Source organism: Astyanax mexicanus, chromosome 19 (genome assembly GCF_023375975.1).
Source record: "Astyanax mexicanus isolate ESR-SI-001 chromosome 19, AstMex3_surface, whole genome shotgun sequence".
Classification (NCBI taxonomy): Eukaryota; Metazoa; Chordata; class Actinopteri; order Characiformes; family Acestrorhamphidae; genus Astyanax; species Astyanax mexicanus.
In genome coordinates this window covers 6,353,029-6,364,920 of record NC_064426.1, presented here as the reverse complement: position 1 = coordinate 6,364,920, position 11,892 = coordinate 6,353,029, and the positions used below count along the sequence as shown (strand labels likewise).

General features: G+C 35.3%; 1 protein-coding gene across 4 annotated transcripts in view; it reads right to left on the bottom strand.

Moving 5' to 3' along the window:
* Positions 1-2,125: 2,125 nt before the first annotated feature.
* septin12 (septin 12) overlaps positions 2,126-11,892 on the bottom strand; it is a 161,228-nt gene continuing 151,461 nt past the window's right edge. For all 4 annotated transcript variants that reach the window (XM_022675825.2, XM_049467910.1, XM_022675832.2 and 1 more), the window contains 4 exons: positions 9,142-9,237; positions 6,596-6,692; positions 6,313-6,364; positions 2,126-4,409 (listed from right to left, as the gene is read on the bottom strand). In XM_022675825.2, coding sequence (XP_022531546.1) covers positions 4,250-4,409; positions 6,313-6,364; positions 6,596-6,692; positions 9,142-9,237 — 405 coding nt within the window. In that variant the 3' untranslated portion in view covers positions 2,126-4,249. The remainder of the gene's footprint in view (positions 4,410-6,312; positions 6,365-6,595; positions 6,693-9,141; positions 9,238-11,892) is intronic.

Genomic DNA, 11,892 nt, shown 5'->3' with positions numbered 1-11,892 from the left:
TATAACATGTGGCTACCACCACCATGTTTTTACCTTAGAGGCTTCAAGCTGTTTTATTGTAGTCTAATGTATGGCTGCACCAACCACTCATGTGATCTTCTAATGAATTAGTTCAGAAATTCACATAATTAATGGTTTACAAACATTAAATAATTTATACTGTAAATTCATTGTGTCACTTTTAGTCACTTTTGGTTCCATACACATACATTGTTCTCTTTCAAAAATAAAAAAGAAGATAAAAAAACCCCGTCTTGTAAAGAAAAGCTGTCTCACTGAGCCAACTGGCAGCGTGTTTTATAAGCATGTGTTACATAAATGTCCTAAGCAGGATTTTTCAATACATTCTGCTGCCCAATCATTCCTCCGCTCCAAGTTTTAAAGCACACAGGGAGCCCACACTCATCCTGAGCCTGGCTCTGCTGGCTCCGCTCTTCTCCACAGTCCGGCGGAAGCCTTCCCCTGAGTTCTGCTGGGGAATAAAGGCTGCGAGGAGAAGCTGCTGGGTAACATCAAAGGCAGAGAGGCAGGCTGAAGGTCTAATTAAGGATTTAAAGCCCTGAGAGACGAGGCTAGCCATGGAGAGAGTGACCTCTCTGCCTCACAGCCTGGCCACAGTGATTCCTGCCCATATACGGCATTACTGTAGTCCAGTATCGACTAGCCACTGCTAAAAGCAATATATAGCTGGATGGGAAGGAAGTGTACATCCTTAATTGTGGCCAATCAGCCGAGAGGCAGGTCTGGGGCTAAGCGGCTAATGTAGTTAGCTAAGAAGTGGCGTAGAAGCTTATACTCCATCAATTAGCATTAGCACAACTGTCTCAAAGCGCGTCGACTTGTTGAGTAATCTCTATAGATTTGCGTTAGTGGTTTCTGACACTGAAACTGACCATACTGAAGCCTGATTTATGCTAGCATGGCCATATGTTACCCACTGATAATTTAGCTATGATGCTAAAAGGTGGAGCCAATGACTGTAGAAAATTAACCCGGACACAGTTTTCTATTACTTTGTATTAAAGCTCATTTCTGTCAAATGAGAGAAAAAAAACAAGCATTCTAAAGTCATAATAATGAGAAATTAATTTATTATTTTATGATTTTATTAATATATTATGAGATACCAAGGCCCAATCCAGTTTTACCAAATTGCCCTTCCACTTAAGGCTTTTTCATATTTATGCAAAATCTCTCTCTCTCTCTATATATATATATATATACTTTTACATCTCTTAAAGGGACATGAACGGGAAGGGTTACAATCAAAAACAAGGGGTAAGTGAACCAAAGGCAAATGGGATTGGGCCCATGTCATAATTCTAAGATATAATAATTATGACCTACTATCTAATTTATTTACTAATTCTTTACTTTATTATGTACTATTATTATGTTCCAGATGTCCTAATAAATTTTATATTAATATAGCAACAATACAACAGTCAAAAGTTTGGGCACACCTCTTCTCATTCATTGTGTATTATATTAATATTGAATACATTAAAGATACATAAGAATTCATGCAGAATTTGTATTTTGTAAACAAAAAACAGAAAGTGTATTATACTGGTTTGATTCTTCTAAGTATCACATTTATGTTTGAGGACAGATCTGCACACTCTTGGTATTTTAATCTCAGTGTCTTCTTGAGGGAGAGTAATCTGGAATAGTTTTCTCAGCGTCTTGAAGGAAGGAGTTCCTGGAGGTGCTGAACAAAAGTTGCGGCTTTTCTTTTCTTCAAGCTGTGAAGCTCCAGCTCATACTAAATCACCTCAAATCACCATCACAGGTCATCAGGTTTAGATCAGGGAATTAATGTGGAGGACTAACACTCTTTTTTTACTGTTTACTATGAAATTTTTAATATTAATCAGGATAAAGAAAAACACTGTATCCAAAATAGATTTATCTAAATAAACACCCAGAATTTTCTACTCCAACAATGAATTCTAATTCTTTAAAGGCACCTAAATGATACCAGAGAAATCGCTTATGTAACACAGCGGTAAAAACAAAGGATCGGAACATCCCTCCCATATACCTAAATATATACTGCAGATCCACTTATCTAAAAGAGACGAGCACACAGGACGAGACACAATCACTCAGAAAACTCCACAGCAACAGTGACAATCATTTAATCATAAATCAATGGTGTTTACATGAATATTAATGTTTATAACATGGACATGATGGAGCTGTTAGTACATGTTGTATTAAAAAAAAAAACAGAGGCAGAGAAAACAGAACATGATGAATGGGGTCTGTACAGTAGCTTCCATACTCAGAGCACAATCTTAATTATTCACAATTATTTCAACAACGGACAGGAAATGGAAATACAAAAAAAACAAAAGAAAAAAAAGAAAAAAAAAAAACAAGGTGTACCTTTCAGAAAAGTAGTTATTTAGACAGTGAATAGAGAACAGACAGTCTTATGCAAAAGTTTGGGCACCTCAGTTTAGATTTGAGAAAACTGGAGCTTTATGAAAACGCTGATGTCATAATACCTCATCTCATTCCCTTAATCCCTATATAGTGAAATATTTAAGTCATAAAACTACAAAGTCTACACAGATACATATAGCAGTAGAGTTCAGATTTCAACATATGAATACATGTAAATACTGTTCTAATACAAATATATAATGCTCCATTTAGATTTACAATCTGTAGTTTCCTGACTTGTGTAGTACACTACTTAGGGAATAATGTGCAATTTGGGACTGAACATCTGTTTTTCTTCATTATCTTCTTTGTGGTAACCAGTTTTCCCCCCATTTTAACCCCTTAACACATGCAATATCATGGCAATGGAAGGGTCTGGACACCTTTTATTTATTGCAATATATTGCAGATCAAGAAAAAAAATCGCAATATAATTTTTTTCCAATATCGTACATCCTTAATTGATATTGAATTATTGCCCAACCCCACAACATCAACAATGCCTCCTCTGATACATATTAAGTGTGTCGCCATCCACCTTTAATTATTTATTGCAATATATTGCAGATCAAGAAAAAAAATCGCAATATAATTTTTTTTTTAAATCTCGTACATCCCTAATTGATATTGAATTATTGCCCAGTCCACAACAATATCAACAATGCCTCCTCCAATACATTTTAAGTGTGTCGCCATCCACCTTTAATTTATTGCAATATATTGCAGATCAAGAAAAAATCGCAATATAATTTTTTTCCAATATCGTACATCCCTAATTGATATTGAATTATTGCCCAGCCCCGCAACAATATCAACAATATAAAATCTGACTAAATTCTGTGGTGCCAAAACATTTGCACAGACTGTGCTGTATATGAGGATATATTCGGCTCCTTCAGCTCACTTTTTTACTTTTTTTTAATATATGAATCAAAAATCATTTTTTCTTTTTTTTTCGCTCCCTTTGCTTTCATCATCACTACAAAGACCTGAACGCACTCGACACTCGAGGGTTATGTCAAGATTTGAAAGATCTTTTTTTGGTAATATTGCTCTTACATTAAAAACTTAATTAAAATAATTTCATCACAGCCGTTCTTTCTCCTCCTCAAAAGTAAAAAAACAAAAAAACAAAACTTAAAATTGAAATAAAAAAAAAAACAAAAGAAAGAAAATAGCTAGCGTTAGAAACACACACTGTGACCCGGACGCGAGAGCACGGTAACAAAAATAGGTGTCTACATTTTTTTTTTTTGAGTTGTTCTCTTTTATAAAAGGCCTAGAAAAGCGTTAAAAGTAGAACAAACAACAAAAGCGCGAGAGCGAGAGATGCAAGGCGCACCCTGATCCAAATGCTGTCTTCCATTTCTCCTTTCACATCTTTCATCTCTACATCCTTCTTCTCACATTATCATCATCATCATCATCATCATCATCATCATCAATATCAATATCATCGTCGTCAATTTCTCTTCTTTTCTTTTCTTTTCTTTTCTCATTGTTATTCTCTTATTTTCTTATTTTCTCTCTCCCACACGAACCCCACCCACAATATAAAACTCCGTTTAAAAATAGACTCATCATATACGACGTTTAAATGCCTTTACTGTAGCAGGAATGTCTTTTTAGTCAATCGAATCGCTCCACAATCGCTCCGCTCTACAAGCTTCTCACTTTCTGGAATAGTCCTCTCCCGTTAGGAGCTCTGAGGCCACTGCAGAAGGCCTGGATCACGTTCAGCTGGAGTGTGGGCGGAGCCTCCACACAGGTTTATCTGGCTGATTTCATTCAGCTGCACTCAGAGCTGACTCTCAGCCTCGCTCTTCTCGCCGGTACCGTTCTCCAGGCTCAGAGCAGAAAGGCCCAGTCCATTAGCATTGCTCTCGTTCAGTCTCCGCACTCGGTACGTCTCGTAGTGGATGTTGTGGGTGACGTCCTTCAGATCTTGCAGGTGGGACCTGGAAACGAAGAGATACATTCATCTAAATTCATAATTTCAAGGAGATTTTATTGTCATTCGCATCACATGTGGTACATGAGGTGGAACGAAATTGTGATCTCACGATCCAGTTTACACCCAAGAAGAGTAAAATAAATTAAAATAGATATATAGATAAAATAAAGTATACAATAAAAAGTAGAATATAAAAAATAAAAAAAATAAAAAAAATTAATAAATAAATAAAAAATTGATTAGATTAAAGCTTCAACAAATAATCTATCAGTTGTTGAAATATTATTAACTGCTTAACACTTTCAGACCCTGAGTACATTGCAATGGACATGTTGCAATGTTTTCTTCTTTATTGCATATTATTTCACTTAACTTAACTTAGTTTGAGACCTGCTGTCCTTGCTGTCAAAATTTTACATTTAGAACATTTATCATCCAATCAAACAACAATTCAGCCCCGCCCACTGCACTGGAATAATAAATAAAAATCGGCACACTGAAGTAAAGCACGGCAGCATCCCACCAAAATGAAGCACCATGTAATGAGTTTATATCACCATTTAGAAAACAACATTTGTAAAACAACAAAAATTGTTTATAAAAGATATTATAAAAATACAATGTTAAAAAAAATCACTGCAGATAATAGTAATAATAATAATAATAATTTATTTATCTCTCATTTTATGCATTCATTTACATAATCTTGTTTTTAAATGTGTTGCAGACAGAAAAAAAAACATTTTTTTACATTTTTATCACTGGAAATAATTCATGGCATAGTGGTGCTCTTAGAAAACAATGATGTTTAATACAACTCGTTATTCTATACCCTATTCATTCATTCATTCATTCTACATTCATTCATTAATTTATATATATTTATGTATGTATGTATGTATCTCTATCTATCTTTAATATAATGTTACATGGCAAATATATTATGCGGTGTATATTATTACTCTATTATATTCTTTTTGTAAACTTACTATACTGTAAACTGTTTTTTCTGTAATGCTGACTATGGTCCACATTATGCACCTAGAACACTCCTGCATGTTTTGGGTGCAATGATATTTATGTTTTTTTTCTTGATAACAAAACTCTTGGCGATATGGTAAAACACTAAATTAAAAACATATATTTCAAGAATACACTACTGCAACAAAAGAAAATAAAATGTTATTATTCCATAAGATAAAATATGGCACAAGCCAAACAAAAAAAATATATAAAGATATAAAAAAATACAAGAATTTGATCAGATTTGTAACAGAAGTCAACGATCCAGAATGTCATGATACTAATAATAACTGGTGTTCATTGTCTACTGTGTTCAACTCCATTACACACTACTGACTGCACTTTTGTACTTTTATACTTTATATATTTTATTGTATTTGTATTTTTTTGTATTTGTTTATAATTGTTTTGTAATTGTTATACACATTTTTTTGGTTTTTGTATTTTGTATCTTATCATTCCTAGTTACTTTTCTATCTGTCTGTCTGTCTGTCTGTCTGTCTGTCTGTCTGTCTGTCTGTCTGTCTGTCTGTCTATCTATCTATCTATCTATCTATCTATCTATCTATCTATCTATCTATCTATCTATCTATCTATCTATCTATCTATCTATCTATCTATCTATCTATCTATCTATCTATCTATCTATCTAATGCACTTCAAATATCTTCATATATCCAGAATTAAAGTTATAAATGATACTGAACTTTTGAGTGAAATTTATGCTACACTTTTTTTTCCTAGAATACCTATGACTATTATTAGTATATAATATCACCAAAGGAATCTTACAATTAATTATAAAGTGTACAAAGGATTTTAATACGATGATCTTATGGTGTCAACAACATCTTATTTTATCACTGCAAATAAACACAACTTACCGAATAAGCAGGTCTCTCAGGTGAGCAAACTCGCAATGCGCAACGTTTTCAACTGCAGATCAAACACAAAATCAGAAGAACAGGAATCAGTGTATGAGAATGAGAGGGATGGATGGAGAGTATGAATGAAAAGTGTCTGTTGTTGTAAAGTTTAAGGCCTCCACTAGAGTGCAGTGTTGACTAAGGTAAATCACAGCCGGGCACGGTTTGTAAAGAGACGCCCACGCAGTGTGAGGAGCACAGAACTGTGATCTGCAGAAGCAGCTGTGCTTCAGATTCTCACCTTCTATGATTCCCCATTTGGTTTTTCGGCCTAAGACTTTGTTTCCGTTCACCTGGTGCTCCTTATCTGTTCCCACCACAGCGAAGGGGATGTTTTCCTGAAACAAACACAGCCACACAGGATTTAATGACAGGCAAAATCATATCAACATGTTTGGGTGACATTTTTTAACTACTTTTGACATAAAGTAACAATTTACATCATCTCAATTTTGTTATGATGAATACACCAACAGAAATGCTCTGAACTGGGGGGCTTTGAGTGCTCCAGCCCACTAATATATTGTGCTGCCACTATGATCCGAGGATCACTGGTTTGAATCCTGAACAAAGGCATGCAGACATAGACATCAGGTGGTGCCCACCACCAACTCTGCCCTTTATCAACCAAAGTGCCCTTTTGAAACTTTTTTTTTTTAAATATTATTATTATTAAGATTTTACTGAGGCCGGTTTGAAATGATCTTTTGAAAACCTGAGCGATTAAAAACGAGTGAAAACGGAATGCCCTGAAATCAGCTCGCACACACCCGACCTCTCTCTTCCTCTGTCACGTGACCCCGGGCCGTCGCGTGCAAGACACACTAGATGCGCTGCAGCAGCAGTTCAGTTCAGCAAGTCTTCAGCACAGTACGCACAGCAACAGATAACAACAGCTTCTTCTCCTCCGTGTCCCACCAGCCAGGTAACATACACATCAAGTAAAATCCTACCGTTTGCCCTCTAAGCTGAACGTGAAATTATTTTGCAGTAAAATGTCTCACACAGCACCAAACTACTATGTATTTTATCAGTTGGTGGTGTGACATTTTTCCATTGAATTCTCTCATTTAGAGAATGTTACAAATAAAGCAAAATTTCATTCAACATGTGCGTGTAATTTTTTTAATAATTTAGTGTTCCACATTCTCTAAAAAGTGCCCTTTTTCCCCCCTGAGCACTTGCCCCCAAAATGTCTGTTGCACGCCACTGATCCTAAACATACTGTTTGCCATCAGCAGCCAGTAGGGCTGGGTATTGGAAAAGCCACCGACTGAAATGTCTTGGTACTATAGAGTAAAAAAAATTGGTGCTTGTTTTCACTACTTTGCATGAAATGAGTATAAACGTGCTAAACTCAGAGAGCATGCACAGCACAGTAAAAACAACCCCGACGACGCTCTGGTGCACACAAGCCGAGAGCTTGCACAGAAACGCAGTGAGCATGCTCACAGTGATCATTCAAATTGTTGACACACCGCCGCTGTGCTAAAATCTTAGCCACTCGCTCTCGCGCTGTCTCTCACTAACTCGTACTGTCGCTCACTAACTCACAATGTCTCTCACTAACTGCCGCTTTCGCTCACTAACTTGCGCTGTCTCTCTCCCTCTCTCTCACTTGCTCTGTCTCACACTAATCTGCGCTGTGTTTCACTAAATTGCGCTGTCTCTCGCCAACTCGCGCTGTAGTCCTCTCACTCGCGCTTTCTCTTTCTAACTTGCACAGTTTTTCTCTCTCTTTTGTCAATTTAATGCTGATATATTTTTTTAAAGAACTCTTAAAACTGAAACGCAGAAAACAATATGCAAAATATAAAAAAAAATATTTGTAGTTTAAGCACAAGCAATGATTTTTGTTCTTAATAAATCGCTACAAACTATTTTGTGTTGGTCTATCACTTAACATCTCAATAAAATACATTTACGTTTGTGGTTGTAAGGTGATAAAATATGAAAAAGTTCAAGGAGTATTAAGACTTTTTCAAGTCGTTGTATATATATACCAGAAATAGACGTTTATTGATAGTGTGTCTTATAATCCGGTGTGCATTGTTGAGCAAAAAATATGGTTTATGCAGTATCTGCTCCAGAGAGTCCTGTTTTTATTGGTAATAATTGGCATGATTCTTGGTGTTTTTACACATTTGGTTCCACCCAAACCAATCGATTGCCTGCGGCCACGAGCTGGTTATGTTTATTGAATGCAATGACAAAATGTGTGAGCACCTCTTAATATTGTGTGATGTTCAATACTGGAAAACACAACTACACTGTTATCAGAACAGAATCCCCCTGAAACAGGCCCCTCCCATTGGTTGCTGACAGTAGCCAGCCAGAAAGGGTCTGTGATTCCTGCAGCCGGCAAAATATGAATATGTGGTGGATGTGGTCCATTTTTGTAGGGCCTCCAAATGCCTTAATGCAGCCCTGTATCCACCCCACTGTATCCAGCTGTGTTCAGAAGAAGAGACCACACTAACCGGGTGTAAGGGGTTTTCAGTTATCAGTGCTATGCTGGAAATGGTCCACCACTCTGTGATGTGTGGTCAACAGTGTGCAGATATGGATATAGAAATAGTGCACCGACTGATAAGCTGGAGTCAGCACTTGTATTACCTACATAGTGTTATTTAATGTGGTGTTTCCATTATTTTGTATATAAATGCATATCCACTATTTTATATTCATATATACACATACTCTATATGTAAATCAATACAATATGTGAGTGTCTGATAAAAAATAATAATAAATAATGGATTTTGTGCGGTTGAAGCCCACTCTTACCCTGATCCTGTCGTTTACTATCCTCTCCTCAGCGTCCTCATCATACTCCTTCTGCGGATACACTCTGATCCCATTGGCCTGCAGGCCCTGCCTTATCTGCAGAGAGAGAGAGAGAGAGTGAGGCTTCCACTCAGACAGATTTACAGAGATGTTTACACACTTTTGTGAACACACACGCAGACTGAGGCTTACACACACTCACACACACACACACACATGCTCTCACACACACACACTCCCTGTGGGTGAAATATGAACACTTCACTCCCTGCTGCTCCTGCTGTTGTATTTTACAGGCTGAAATCCCTGTGGCTTTTATTTTCCAGCAGTACACTCACATGCTTACACTCAGGCTAACGTGGGAGTCGAGAACCGTTCAAAAGTTTGGAACCATTACTTTTTATTAAATAACTCCAGTTTGGTAATAAACAAATGGATGAAATATATAACAAATGTATTATGTGTATAAAAATGTAGCTTTTTCTGTAGCAACCTGGGCAGGTTTCTATGTGTATATGTGTAAAATGATAAAAAACAAATACCAGAATAAAGTTTTAGTCAGATTATTAGTATTAAAAGTATTAATTAATGAAACAAAGAAAGTTACTAAAGTAGTTAAATAATACTCTGAATAAGATTTCAATACAAAATAATATAAAATAAAAAAAAAATCCTGAAATAAATAATAATAGTACAAGTGTATAAGTGTATAAAGTACCTAGAGTAACTTTTTAGTACAATACTTTACAGGATTAAGTTCTATGATATATCATATTTGTAATGAAATTCTAATAAATATTTACAAGCAATTTCTAATATATATATATTAAAAAAATGTTACATAAGTTAAAATATAGAACAAAGTCCAAATTACTAGTTCAAAATAACATTTATTATATATTTATATATCATATATAAATATAAATTAAGTTCTAATAACCTAATACTATAAATAAGGTCTAATAAATAATCATATCCAGGAGGAATTCCTTTTGAATTAATATATTTAAATAATATATTTTAAATAATAAAATGAAGTCTTAATAAAGCAACATTATTAGTAAGAATTTCCAAATAAATATAAACCCAGAAATATGTTTTAATATAATAGTAGGAAAGATTAGAAGTTAGAAAAACATTCCAGAAGACATTCTAATAAACTACCATATAAACATATTTTATATTACAATTCCTAGAATTACAGAATACACTTCTAATAAATTCATACCTACATATAAACAGTAAAAGGAATGTAATCAAACCCTTATGGTAACTAACATATTATTGTTTCTCCAAAATATATAACCTACATATATATTCAGATGTCTAGTTTACTGTATACTAATATACTAATATTAACTGTATATTTCCATATTGATGTTCATTATATATATGAATTAACAAATTATACAAATATACATTTAAGGCATACAACTGTACAGTGTTTGAGCGTGTGTGTGTGAGTGTGTGCGTGCGTGAGTGTGTGTAGGAGGCTTTTGGAGTGGCTGTAATGCATGAAGATAGTATCAGCAGCATAAGACACACACACACACACACACGCACGGTTCTGCTGTTAGCTCTGGTACCCATTCAGCCTGGGAGAGACGGCTGTGGATAATGGTCTGAAATGACAGATCATTAGGGGTGTTGTTTGGGGTGTATTGATAGGATACACACAGAGCGTGAACACGGCTGTCCAAAAACGCTCCAGAGGGAAAGACCTTGGCACAAGGCCCAGACTGCAGAGTGCCAGGAGCCATACATTCAACAACACCACCAATCAGAACGATGCATATCATTCATAGATGCTTAAATGTATATAAAAAAAAACTAGTGGTGTCAATCGATTAAAAAATTTAAAATTTAAATGTGAATAAAAGAATGAATGGAAGAAATGTAAAATGCAGTTATAATTATATTAGTGGTGTGAATAAAAATACTATTACAGCTCTGAAAAACTAAGAGACCACATAAAAATTATGAGTTCCTTTGATTTTACCAAATTGATCATCAAACCAAACTGAACTGCTAATTATTAATTTCTGAACTCGTTTACTTTGCAGAAACTCTTACTTTTTAAGGGCAGATAAAACCAACATAAAGAATGCATGATAACTTGGATTGAGGATTTTTTTTTTTTGCAGGGATTTCTGAATTAGATCTTACTTTAAAAGTATAAAAGTTGTGTTTTTATTCTTGTGGTTGTTTTTTTTTGGTCCGGATCAGTTGATGAGTTTGTTTATTTGGAGTGTTTCTCCCTCTGTTTGGTTTGGTTTCACACAGGCATACACAACTTAAATGCACCAAAATGCGCACCAATAAACTACATGAGCACATTGTCTCCTCTGATTGGTCAGAGCTGTCTGGTGCGGGAGAAAGAAAGTAAATATAGTGAGAAGATTCTGTGTTCCAGCACATAATGCTGAAAATGTGCTGCTGCGCTTTTAAACACAGTGTTTGCAATGGAAGTGTTTTGGTTTTGTTTAACAAGTTTTTAAGTAACTACATGATTCCCTATATGTTCCAAACTTTTGACTGGTAGTCTACATGTGTACAGTGCCTTGCAAAAGTGTTTGGCCCCCTTGAACTTTTCAACCTTTTGCCACATTTCAGGCTTCAAACATAAAGATATGAAAGTGGAAAGAGCTGAAAACTGCTGTTCACAAACGCTCTCCATCCAAATTCACCAACAGCTCCAGCTGTTTTGCAAAGAAGAATGGGCAAAAAAAAAAATTTTTCAACGTGCAAAAC